At 35.8% G+C, this 14,196-nt stretch overlaps 1 protein-coding gene across 1 annotated transcript; it reads right to left on the bottom strand.

Annotated features, from left to right (window-relative positions):
* Positions 1-5,170: 5,170 nt before the first annotated feature.
* On the bottom strand, positions 5,171-13,116 carry LOC128221559 (uncharacterized). Its single transcript, XM_052930165.1, has 3 exons — positions 12,700-13,116; positions 8,571-8,792; positions 5,171-7,732 (listed from the first exon to the last, which is right to left on the bottom strand). Exons 1-3 carry the CDS (start codon positions 13,114-13,116, stop codon positions 7,511-7,513), a joined length of 861 nt encoding a protein of 286 aa, XP_052786125.1. The 3' UTR covers positions 5,171-7,510.
* Positions 13,117-14,196: the final 1,080 nt, after the last annotated feature.

Genomic DNA, 14,196 nt, shown 5'->3' with positions numbered 1-14,196 from the left:
TGCGACCTTCATCCCTATAATCATCTATGAACGCAAAGTTAACAATAAGTGTTAATTGATTTCGGTAACATAAATCATGTGTCGTTTTATTTTGTTTCTTAATCCCCAGTCCGTTTGTTAACCAATTATTAAATTATAATTGAATCGCGTTCCCGTCTGTAAAGCTATATTTTGTGTTGCTTATCATTAACCTTTGATTATTTTATCGTTCTTTTAATTTATTTAGAAAAAAGATAAATAAATCTGAAAATACACATTACATTCCCTTTAAGTTATTATTTAGCCAACCCGGCTTTAAAAATATTAGCTGTTGCAGCTTTAAATACGAATACACGAGCAGTCGCTTTGCTCCGGACTCTTTTGTGTTCCAGCATGCTTTACACGTTTTGCTGTGACGTCAACGGTGTCAATATAAATAATACCCGCACTAAACGAAACATGAGTCGATCAATATCGTCGATATTTTATTGTCGGAAAACTTGAGAAATACCAATAATCAAGGAAGAGAAACCATTAAACCTTTTCACAAATAATTTTAATGTTAATCGGACTTTAGTTGGTAATTCTAAATCATGGGAACATAACTGTAAGCTTGTTTAAAATGCAGGAAATTGCACCATTTTGGATACGAAAATATAAATCAAAGGACTGAAGGTCCTGAGAGTTGCCAAGAGAAGTTTCTTGCAGATGCATTGCTAAATGAAGCTTATATGAGTAAACAAAAGTTTTGTAAATATTTGACGAAAGGTTCTAGATTTTTAGCAGACATGAGACATGTAATATTGTCATGGTTTGAAAGAACTATACACAGTTGTTCAGCACATGAAGATGATGTGACATATACAAGATCCAGGTCCCTACCTATAAGGTCAAGGTCACACTTGGAGGGAGACAAACAGCTGTATACAATTGTCGGATGTAAAATCACTTGCAGTTACAAGTCTTGCATAAAACAGTTGAAATCAGTGTGACCTTGACGTTGATGAAGTGGTTATAGTGACCAAAAAAAAAAAAATTGTGGACTTTTCTTTTATTTTTATCAAGAAAATAGATACATTGCACATTAAGTATGATTTGGTAAAAAATCAGAGGTAACAAAATAGTGAATATTTAACCTGTTTACTGGCCTAAATGGCACACAGTAGCTCAGGGGCCGTATTCATAAAGCTCCTAAGGAAAATCTTAAACTTACGTGAACATTTCTGATGCGGATTTCCAATTTATTTTTAAGCAAACGTCAAAGAAACTTTTCATGCTTATGAAAAACATAGTTTTGCATATGAATGCAAAGTTTCATTGAAGTATTATGGGTAAAAAAGTGAGAAATCTGCAATGGAAATGTTCACTTAAGTTTAAGATTTTCCTTAGGAGTTTTATGAATATGGCTTGAGCCTGTACAAGACACTTAGTAACTTAAGTTTCATCTAGATCCAAACTGTTTGAAATTCAATCCATAGATTTTATTACCAAAGGTTGGGGAAGTGTTTTAAGTTGGAAGTAAATATAATAGTTTTCATGTGCACACTTGGCCTGGGAGTGAAGGGGTTATTTTTTCTAAGCCTTTGAAGATATGAGATGAAGAAAAAAAACAATGACTAGATTGGCATAGAATCTGCTTGAAATAGTGGTTAGAATGAGATTGTACATACAAGATGGTGTAAAAGTAATACAAGTACAAGGTTTATGTTGTACATTATCAGTTTTGTAAAATAGTATGTCTCATGTTTCACATAAAACACTGTTTGTAAAACAATTTGCTGCCTGTATGCAATATGGCCTATTAACATCTTGATTAACCTTAAATTTGACCTTTGACTTTGAAGGATGATCTTGGCTTTGATATGTTGCCATTAATTATGTGTACTAACACTAACCCGCGACACTATTGACCCATTATCTGATAAGACACATTTTGATGCATCCGAGAAATGTTAAAAATGGAGCATGTTCTTCTTAAGGAGCAAATGCTCACTTTTTTAAAAAGGTTTTCAAAACTGTTAGAAATTCAATTTTTCTTTTGCAAAGCATTTCAAAAATTTATAACCAAGTGTAGAAAATAATGTCATCATCCAAATATAGCATATCGGGTAATGGGTAAACGATGTACTATGAAAGCAGTTGTATTCCTGTTATATTAATTTAAGGTTAGCAAAAAAAAAATTGGCTTGAAAAAATATCTAAGTTGAATGAAACAAAGATAAACAGACAACGATATGTACAGTATAGTAAAAGTTTAGCCATAACATAAAAGAAATCATAGGCAACATAATAAGCAAATGACATATCAATAGTTTGTAAGATATGTGAAATGACATACACTCAGTCAAAGTTCTAACCGATCACTTCTTAAACTGGATTTTTTTTAAAACTATATTTCTGTCCTGTCTGAAAAATTAGACATACATTACTATACCTATTTAGCATTGGCATGTAAAATCCGATAGTGGATTCGTGTATGTGGGTGCTGTGATGAGCGGTATGGCTATATTTCATTCTTTCGCATGTGGAACCTGTCAACTCGATGGTTCGAACACCCAACTGCGGCTTTACATTACATGTCGACCGCCATAAATAAAAAAAAAACTAAACATGGGGCGACTGTCCATCAAGAATCATTCCATGGCTGTTGGTATGCGAATACCGGCACTTTTGTGAGACAGGTACGTTGCTCCGTATGATATGTAAAAGCATCAATTACTCATAAATGAATTTTGTGATACAAAATAGAATTATTCAGCCATGACATCGATTGTATGGCTGAATTATTATATTTTGTATCACAAAATGAAATTAATGAAAATGTGCGAAAAAATGAAATTCATTCTTACCACTCGCCACAGCGCCCATACACACGAATCCACTATCGGATATTACACGCTTACGCTAAGTAGGTATATTAATGTATGTCTAATTTTTCAGACAGCACAGAAATATAGTTTTTAAAAGAATCGAGTTTAAATAGTGATCGGTTAGAACTTTGACTGAGTGTATGTTTGATACCATTTCACTATGGCACAAGTGAAGTATACACAATATTTAAAAACAGTTGAAAGTTTACTCAAGCCGTAGAAATAAATCATAGGCAACATAATATGCAAAAGACATATCAAAAACATGGAAGATAAGTAAATTTACATATAATGTCAGAATTGCAATATGGCACAAGTGAACTTACCAAACATTTAACAAGAGGACCATAATGGTCCTATATCGCTCACCTGATAAAAGGGCAACAAAAGAAACAGCACAAAAATCTTTATGATATAGGTATATAAGAAAAAAACTGGCCGCTTCTAGTGGCCATGTTTTTTGAGATATCATCATTGTTTGAACAACTTTGGTAAAGGTACACCAAAGGATAATTACTATGAAATTATTTTGAAATCAGACCAGTAGTTTTCGATTAGATTTTCAAAGTTTTCTATATAGCCGTATAAGGAAAACTGGCCCCGCCCCTGGCGGCCATGTTTTTGGACATATCAAAATTCTTTGAACAAATTTAGTAGAGGTCCACCCAAGGATCATTTCTGTGAAATAATTTTGTAATTGGACCAGTAGTTTTGGAGATGAAGATTTTTAAAGTTTTCTATATAGTGTATAAGGAAAACTGGCGACGACCCTGGTGGAGATATTTTTGACATATCAGAATTCTTTGAACAGTTTTGGTAGACAGTCCCGATCACAATACCTCACCTGTATACTCAGGTGAGCTAAAAACACAAGTGAATGTACATGAAATAAAGTTCACATGGAAAATTTCGGATGCTTGCAGCAGTCCCACAACTTTCATTTGGTACCAAATGGAACTAGAAATGTATCTATAGCACACAGATGCCCCCATTTACCATTTGGTCACAAACACATCAAGGCCCAGAACTCTGTTAATATCAAAATATGGTTGTATGAAAATATCCCATTGCACAAGTTTACCGGCTGATATAAATATATAACTTAGGTTTTATCATTCTAGCACTAATAGTTTGAGTTATTAAAATTCCCCTTTTTTCTAAACCAAGGCCCATAACTCGTCAATGTTAAATGTGGTTGGATGAAAATACCCAGGTGCACAAGTTCACACCCTGAATAATATGGCCATGAAGTTATATCATTCTAGCACTAATAGTTTCAGAGTAACATGTGACACCAAGTGAAAATTCCACTTTTTCACTAAATCAAGGCCCATAACTCTGACTTGACTGTCAATGTTAAATGTGGTTGGATGAAAATACCAAGGTGAACAAATTCACACCCAGAATAATATCCATGAAGTTTCAAGTCTGAAGTATGAGTGCTTTTAGAGTTATGCACGAAACAAATATTTTGGATGGACAGAGGCAAATCTATATGGCCCCCCTCTTTAAGAGATGGGGGCAAAAAAAAATATATGAAGGGCACAATTGTGTTAAAATGCATTAAGTTAGCAACATGCATTAGCAACAGAAGTTTGAACATGTGACAATAAGTCATGCATTGAATGGAGGGTACTTTTTTAAGTGTTAAATGACAGAAATTGTACCCAAAGTAATGCCACCAACTTGAAAATTGTCTCAGCTGATGTAAACTTGGCAAAACTCCTAATCGGTCACTTAGTAAAGTAACTTTCCTGAAAAATGCATAAAGTGTCAACAATATACAGTTCAGTATTCTATTTTCCCCATCTCGTGGCAATATTCTTAGAAAATTTCAGCTAAATCGAAGCTTAAACGGCAGAGAAAACACAGTTCATATGTGATTACTCCTAATCCAAAAGTCACAAGGAAAAGAAATTACAATGCAAATTCCATAGGGAATCACATTTTTCATTGATTTTGTATTTTTAAAATCTTTTGACACAGTCTCTGTTTCACATAGAAGGTAATGTTAAAGTTGAACATTTTTTTTAACTTATTAAGCCATTGGTGACTGTGTCTCACATGTCATGTAATATCATTTTAAAGTGACAAAGGGTGGTATTTTTATTTTTCTTCCTTTATACGCTATGTTAGATTTTGTGACTTTTATTATTGATAGTGTTGTCATTTGAGACACTGTATCTTTTTGATGAAGCGTAGTACGTGAACCAAGTTTTCACAGCATGTGTACGAGATAATGGTCTTTTCATAAATCTAATTTATAATTAAGCTTATTGTACAGGGAAGGGAATATTAGAAGATTACCTAGGTGACCGATTAGGAGTTTTGTTGAGTGTATTCAGCAAAACAACTCTTTAATACAACTACCTGTCTTAGATACATGTAGGTAGTGGTCAATTAGGGAAGGTGTCACCAAGAGCATGTAAAAAGAATGCAGACAGCTGTAGCTGGAATTTGGCAAAAGCAAATTCAATTTTTAAAGCCTGGTATAATAAAATGCGAGTATTCCTGTACTCCTTGTATTTAACTAAAGTATATTTAAAACTTAACTACTAGTAGACATGCATATATGGTACATGGACGCCTCCACTCAATTGGTGTGTGAAAATCAAGGTAGAATGTGAAGGTCAAGGTCAGAATGATAGTGATACATGACACTTCACAATCCAAAAATGCAACCACAAGCGAAGTTTGGTGATCGTAGGCCATATAGTATAGGAGATATGCACTGACAAAGATTTAAAAGTAATTCTGCTGATGAATATTCAATCTTTCAAACACGAAAAAAAACCTATATCGTCTGGTAAAAGTAATGACCAAAAACGTTATAGATGAAATCATTTTTAGTAAAAGAGGTAGATTTTTTCCTACAATATGTAATTGAACTAGAACTCTGACCAAGTGAGCTCTACCATTGTATGAAGTAAATATGAAATTCCATCCAGTAGTTTTCAAGTTATGCTCCAGACAAGTAAAAGTACCAAAGGACAATAGCTCCATAATTAGCAAATTAAGAGTTATGGTTCTTGTACACTGCACTTCATCTCATTGAGTTTTAACATTGTATGAAGTATTATGAAATTCCATCCAGTAGTTTCCAAGTTTTGCTCTGGACAAGAAAAAGTAACAAAGGGCAATAACTCTGTAATTAAGCAAATTACTGCACTTCCTATCATTGAACTTTACCATTGTATGATGTTTTATGAAATTCCATACAGTAGTTTTCAAGTTATGTTCCGGACAAGACAAAGTAACAAAGGTCAATAACTCCATAATTAGGTAAATTAGAGCTATGGTTCTTGTACACTGCATTTCTTCCCATTGAGCTTTACTATTGTATGAAGTTTTATCAAATTCCATTAACTCATTATCTCCTAGAGACACATTATTGCACAATTATTGTGGCTGATGTTTGAAGAAATTGTGAGAAATAGAGCATTTGCTCCTTAGGAGCAAATGCTCTATATCCCATAATGCCTTTAAAACCATTGAGATAAACCGATACTTTGCCTTCAAGATTATTTTTGGTTAGCTAAAAATATAAAAATGACGTCGGAATCTAAATATAGCATAGGGGATAATGTGTTAAGAAATACTGAAGTTATGGAAGAAAAACAAAAAACGAATGGACGGACAGACAAACAGGGTGATTACTATAGGGCTCCCACATTGATGTGTGGGGGTCCCTAATTACACCAAAATGAATAAAGTGTGAGGATTTTAATGCCTCATGATTCCCACCCCAGATTGTAAATTAGTTTACGAACCGTTGCGTGCTTTACAATTGGCCAATTAAAAAGTACACAAGAGGTTGATTGGCACATTGCTGCTCTTGTTTCATACTGGTACCTTTAAAGTAAAATTGTGAAACGCGGCTGGTGGTTCACATAATGATTGACAGTTGTGGGCAGGAACTATGAGAAATAAAATTCTCAAATTGAATTCAAATGACTTTTATAATAGGTAAAATACGCCACTTTCACATCAAATAATGCATCAATCTGTCACATCAATGACAGATAGGTAATGTCCTCTAACAGACAAAGATAGATTTTTGTGTGTTTTAAAGTGAATTTTCATCAAGAATATTACTCTAAATAATGAAGATCAAATGTAAAGGTCAACGTCAGAAGGACATGAAACTGATGAAAGTGGAACGCTGCATTCAATATATGCATCCTCACACTAAGTTTGGTAATCCTAGGTGATAACTAGATCCTCGTTCGATTTAGTGAAGATTCCATCCTGTTCTGTGACTAAGCTTGATTCCACACCACCCAGGTCAAGAGCTAGCAAGTTTGGTAATTCTTGGTGATGGAATGATATAACAGGCAACACTATGAATGCTCCAGTGTATGAAAAGTAAACATCTCTAAACTATAAACTATGAACATGATTTTTCACTCATTAAAGGTGACCACAGACTGTCATGCTCCAGTGTATGAAAAGTAAACATCTCTAAACTATAAACTATGAACATGATTTTTCACTCATTAAAGGTGACCACAGACTGTCATGCTCCAGTGTATGAAAAGTAAACATCTCTAAACTATAAACTATGAACATGATTTTTCACTCATTAAAGGTGACCACAGACTGTCATGCTCCAGTGTATGAAAAGTAAACATCTCTAAACTATAAACTTTGAACATGATTTTTCACTCATTAAAGGTGACCACAGACTGTCCTTTGGCTATGAAATTCAGTGTTTTTGGTAGTTTGGCTGTAATGTCTTCCAACTGACACTGAAAGGCTGCAACTAGCACTTCGTTTGATACATTGAAGATCCCATCCTGTTCTGTGAGTAACTGGGATTCCACATCACCCAGGTCAAGTCCTAGAATGGTGGCCGTCATCTCGGTGTTTGGCATGTCAGTAACCTATATAAATAAAGTAGGGAATAACTCCGTTATTAAGCATAAAGGGGTTATGGTTCTTGTACACTGCACTTCCTTTCATTGAGCTCTACCATTGTATGCAGTATATGAAATTCCATCCGGTAGTTTTCAAGTTATGCACTGGACAAGAAAAAGTAACAAAGGGAAATAACTCTGTCATTAAGCAAACATGGGTTATGGTATTTGTAAACTGTACTTCCTCTAATTGAGCTCTACCATTGTTTAAAACTTTATCAAATATAATCTAGTAGTTGTCATAGTATGCTCTGGACAAAGTTTACACTATTAAACTATGGAACAAGGGAAGATAACTCTGCAACAAATTGACCAAGCGTTATAACCCTTGCAAAGTGCACAACTTCACATTGCTATCTATCTAAGTTGCAAGTTTCAATCAAATTCCTTCAATTCCTTTAATTCTTTCAAGTAGTTTTTAAGTTAGAGTATGGGACAAATACACTATCGAAATAGTTTGCATGCGTAATTGCCAGGGGTAGTATAAACATTTCATAAATGAAACGCTTGATGTTGATGGGACATCTTTACCTTAACATGGCCGCTAAAAAAATGAGCGGCTTCCTGAGATGCAATATCATGTTAAATATGAAGTTTGTCAAATGGATGAAAAGTTAATGGCAATTTTACATCTTGAATGTGACCTTGACAAGTGGCCCCTCAAAATGTGTGGGTCATTGAGATGCACCTTCATGCTAAAATTCAAGTCTGTGCATTGCAAATAGTTTAGGTAGATCAGAGGATTTGGAAAGGAACTTTTGCTCGAGTACATGTATGTTTGTATGTTCCAAGATATAGCATTTACCTCTATCTTTGTAAATTGTGTTGACGACAGGGATTCCTCATTGTTATATCTCTTGCTGTTGACAACAATATTGGTGATGGCAACAACATCCCCCAACACCACAGGCTCTGCTGCAATGTTGCGCCACAGGCTGACTTTCACCTTCCCAGTACGGTCCTCCACCGTAATGGTCCGCACATTCACCTCTTTGTCATTCACCATTACTGTAGTGGCAACGCTGTCCTGCAAGGAGAAATAACATCGACATCTTTGATGTGGCATAAAGAAGTTTTTGATTGCTTATTTTCAATCATCTTTTATGTATGCCAACATTTGTCTGCCTGTAAAGGGGCATTAAATTTGCACACAAAAAACGTTAGTTATCACCCTGTCAAATTGTAACCCTTGCGATGGTAAATAAAAGTGTGTAGTTGAAACACCAATGCGCCCAAAGGGTCTTGTCACAAATAAATTTGACATTTGACCTTGAAGGATGACCTTGACTGTGTTATGTTACAAATGAATATCTGCAACTTAATGAGATACACATGCATGTCAAGTATCAATTCTGTATCTGCAATAGTTCAAAAGTTGACCTTTGACATTGAAGGATGACCTTGACCTTCAAATGTTACCACTGAAAATTGGTGGCTCCATCAGGTACACCTACATGCCAAATTTGAAGTCACTAGCTGTATTAGTAGAATATATGACAATTAAGCTTTGTGACATTGAACTTTGACCTGCAACACATAATCTTGGATGTGGTTAACATTTCTGTAAAATTTAAAAAATCATTTATTCATGACGGGAGATATGGATCAGACACGAACATGTGTACGGCTAGACAGACACATAGGGCGATTACTATATGACAACTGCAAAAAAATTACTGGGCCCCAAATGATAACATATATCTGTAATGCCGTTACACAGGAACTTAGAAAGAAATTTCACAAATCAAACTAGTGCGAGAAATTTCATAACATTAACTTAAAACAAGAGATGTTTGTAAAACATGCCCCCTTAAGAGCCATGTTGTAAGTAATATTTTGACATTTTTTTTTTAGACATGGACCAATATTTCAAACTCGTTTTTTCAGCTCGAATCACACTGACCTTGACCTTTGAACCCTGACCTAAAATTGGATAAGGTTTATCTGCTGGTCTTGACCAACCAGCTTAGGAATTTTGAAATCCCCGAGCTCAAGCATTCTCAAGTTATTGATCAGAAACTGTTTTTCAGCTAAAGGTCACACTGACCTTGACCTTTGACCCACTGACCTCAAAATCAATAGGGTTCATCTGCTGCTCATAACCAACTAGAACTGTAAGCCATAGGCTAACGAATACCCCCACCCCTCCATGTCTAGGTTGTTTGCCCTGGAGTTAGGCCGGACAAAGCTAATTTTGCCTACAAGGGGAGATAACTCCAGTCAGGGTCATGTGACCTGTACCAAATTCACAGAGGCGAAAGTTTACAACATGGCCATTAATTTCTGAAAGTTTGATAAAGATTTGTTGAATAATAACAAAGATGAATCCCGGACAGGGCTTATTTTGCCTACTTTAACACATCAAGGGGAGATAACTCCAGTCAGGGTCATGTGACCTGTACCAAATTCACAGAGGCGAAAGTTTACAACATGGCCATTAATTTCTGAAAGTTTGATAAAGATTTGTTGAATAATAACAAAGATGAATCCCGGACAGGGCTTATTTTGCCTACTTTAACACATCAAGGGGAGATAACTCTGGTCAGGGTCATGTGACCCGTACCAATTTCACAGAGGCGCAAGTTTACATCATGGCCATTAATATCTGAAAGTTTGAAAAAGATTTGTTCAATAACGACAAAGATGAATCCCGGACAAAAAAAACGGACGGACAGACGGACAGACGGACAGACAGACAGACGGACAGACGGACAACCCGATTCCAGTATACCCCCCCCCAAACTTTGTTTTGGGGGGTATAACCAGTCTATTAAGTTCGAGATCCCTGGGACTAAGAGTTCTCAAGTTATTTCCATTTTTCAGCTAAAGGTCACACTGACCTTGACCTTTGACCCATTGACCTCAAAATCAAAAGAGTTCATCTGCTGGCCATGACCAACCAGCCTATTTAGTTTGATGTCCCTGAGCCCAAGCATTCTCAAGTTATTGATCGGAAACCATTTTACAGCTAAAGGTCACTGTGACGTTGACCTTTGACCCACTGATCCTAAAATCAATAGGGTTCATCTGCTGGTCATGACCAACAAGCCTACCAAGTTTGTGATCCCTGGAATGAATCGTTAAAGTTATTGATCGGAAGCATTTGGTCTACCGACAGACAGACAGACTGACTGACCGACCGACATGTGCAAAGCAATATACCCTACTTTTTTCAAAAGGGGGCATAATAAAATGTTCAAGATATGACAAAGGTTATAAGTTTTCCATAATGACATTTATGATACCACCGCCCAAATCAACCTAGTGGTAACAATACCTCAAACTTTTTTGTTTTAAAAACAGACAAGTTAAAAATCCAGTCAATCAGCAGTCATTTTGTCAAGATATTGCCAAAAAGGCTGTTTATAGAAAGAAATACTAAATCAATGCATTGAAAACAAGAGGCCCATGAGGGCCTGTGATCTACTGTTTTTTTTCGTTTGGTCAATTTCCCAGAGCTGTCATAGATATTCAACTACTGTATAAGTTTGGTGAAGATCAGATTTGAAATGGAGACTTAATGGCATAAAAAAGCAAATTTTGACAATTGCAAGGGAGATAATCCAATCATGCATGACTGAATCTTGCTGTTTTTTCTAAATAAACTAAACACATATGCATATCTAACTACTGTATAAGTTTGATGAAGATCGGATTTGAAATGTAGACAAAATGGCAAAAAAAAACCACACCGTTTTTTAAGCAATTTTGACAATTTCAGGGGAGATAATCCAGTTGTTCATAAGCGAATCTAAATGATTTTCAAAAAGAACTGAACTCACGTACATATCTTACTACTGTCGAGTTTTTTTTTATTTTTTAGCAATTTCGACGATTTCAGGGGAGATAATCCAGTCGTTCTTAGCGAATCTGGATGGTTTTCAAAAGGAACTGAACTCATGTACATATCTAACTACTGAATAAGATTGGTGAAGATCAGAAAAGAAATTGAGAATTTAAAGCATAAACAAGCTGTTTTGTAGTAATTTTGACTAATTCAAGGGACATAATCCAGTCATGTATGGGCGGATCTGGCTTATTTTCGATAGGAACCGAGCTCTCATGAATCCCAGTAACTACTGTACAAGTTTGATTGAGATATGATCAAAACTAAAGACTTTAGAGCATAAACAAACAATTGTTTCAGGAGGCGCCGTTTTGACCAATTCAGGGGTCATAATTCAGTCATGCATGGGCGGATCTGGTTGGTTTTCGAAAGGAACCGAGCTCTCATTGATACCTTACTACTGTACAAGTTTAATTTAAGATAAAATCAAAACTAGACTTTAGAGCATAAACAAACAATTGTTTAAGGCGGTGCCATTTTGACCAATTCAGGGGCCATAATTCAAGCACACACGCACGGACGGACGCACTGACAACAGACACCACGTGATGACATAAGCTCTCTGGCCTTTGGCCAGTAGAGCTAAAAATTGTTGAATATTCATCTTAAGATTTAATCATTAGTGTGTAGGAACATTATAGTTTCTCAAAATTTAAATTACTTGTACTCACCAAATACAGTAGATATCTAATGTATGTTGCTAAACAAGAAATGTGTTTGTGAAGCACTGCTCTTTTTTAAACCTTTGACTTTGAAAAATGACATTGACATTGAAATAATACAACCAAAAATGTGCGGCTCTATGAACAACATCTTCATGCCTAATATGAAGTCTCTAGCTGTATTAGTTCAAATGTTGACAGTTGACCTTGAAGGATGACCTTGTAATGTTAGCAACGAAAATGTGCGGCTCGATGAGCTACACACATGCATGCCTAATATGAAGCCTATCTGCATAAGTTCAAAAATTGATCTTTGACCTTGATGACATTAACTTCTCACTACTGAAAATATGTGGCTCCATGTGCCCCCAGGTCTGAAGATCTAGGGGGCATAAAAATAAGTGCCGACTGAAGAAAGAACTCACATTTACAATCTGTCCTTGAATAGATGTCCTCTGCTTGGCCGGGGACCTCTTCGCTCTATCAATGGGGACGATATCTGGAGGGGTTGGCCTGATGACCTCTATGGCCGACAGTAGAAGATCAGCTGGCACCTCTGGAGCCACCGACACGAAAACTCGTGTTTGGGTCGTCACCACAACCTCCCTGTCCTTGTTCAACACTGCGTTGTGCAAGACTACACCGCTATTCTCCTTGAACTTTGGGAATTTCTTCGCATCAAATACCACTGCCTTGCACATGGCAGTGGCATCACAGAGTGTCAGTTTCAGCAGTTGCTTTTCTGGGGCGTAGGTGTATGGCTCTGCGACAGCAGCAACCAACACCCGCAGTGGCTGTGGCAAGGGTCCAGTCTTTTTCATGATGTCAAGTAGTGACGTCATCGTTGCTGTGGTTGAAAATAAAATATTGATTACAAATGCAATTTATTACTAAAGTGTGATTATTTACAGCAAGCATTAACCCATTACCTGATATTCCATATTTAGATTATGGCATCAATTTTTAAATTTAGATCAAAATGGGTAACTTTTTGGAGAACTAAAATTTGAATGTGAAATTGTTTTTAAAACATACAAAATAGATCATTTGCTCCTCATGATCAAATGCTCTAATTTTATGATGTTTTCAATGGTCCCATTTCTAAGATGTGGCAATATGTATCAAAGTATGTATCTATCAGGTAATGGGTTAAGGATCAGGGGAACAAGATAATATGGAAATATAGTCTATTTGAGCGTTAAATAGATTGGCTTGTGATCAGAGAAGTAAGATTCCAAAGTACCACTATAAACAATGTATTTATCATCCAGATTTGTATAAATATGATCTATCAATGAACCATGATCAGTTGTTGGAGTAGTGACTAATTGTCTCAATTTATGGGAAGAAGTAATGTAAGCAGAGAACTTGTCTTGCTGCATCAAGTTCACATTGAAATCACCCATGATCACAAGTGGTTTGTTGAAATTGAACTCTGTGTTAAATACTTGGAACACTTTCTTAAAGGAGTCGAAGGATGCATTCTTTGGTGAGCAGTACACTATACCAATCTGTAGTTCTAATTCACACAAAGAAATTGTAGCACTAGAAAGTTCCAAACCATGTGTATTCAAAATTTTGAAATTTGGTACAGGATTTCTTGTAAAGATAGCTGTACCATGATATATTTGATGATTATGATCATTTACATAACCATCATTTCTGTACAAATTGAAACCTGGCAACTCGTACTGCACTGATGGTTGGACGTTGAGTTTAGTTTCTGAGAAGACTATGAATGACGATGCTAGAAAATTGAAATCCTGTCTATTGATTTCAATAATAGGTGTGTAGTGTGATGGAATGTCAACTGTAAATAAGTGTTTGTACTGGTTTCTGTATGTCTTGCCAACGTTTTGTTCATCAAAATGCACCCAAATAATACTGCAACGATCTGAGACAGGAACCCTAAACTCAAGTTT

This window comes from Mya arenaria, chromosome 16, assembly GCF_026914265.1.
Source record: "Mya arenaria isolate MELC-2E11 chromosome 16, ASM2691426v1".
In the NCBI taxonomy this organism is placed as follows: Eukaryota; Metazoa; Mollusca; class Bivalvia; order Myida; family Myidae; genus Mya; species Mya arenaria.
This window is presented reverse-complemented; position numbering and strand designations above follow the sequence as displayed.

Excerpts from the sequence above, each read along its gene's own strand:
- LOC128221559 (XM_052930165.1), bottom strand. The coding sequence starts at position 13,116 with ATGACGTCACTACTTGACATCATGAAAAAGACTGGACCCTTGCCACAG. Across the intron at positions 8,793-12,699 it reads TTCAAGGACAGATTGTAAAT|GACAGCGTTGCCACTACAGT; the intron begins GTGAGTTCTTTC and ends TTCTCCTTGCAG. Across the intron at positions 7,733-8,570 it reads CACAATTTACAAAGATAGAG|GTTACTGACATGCCAAACAC; the intron begins GTAAATGCTATA and ends TTATTTATATAG.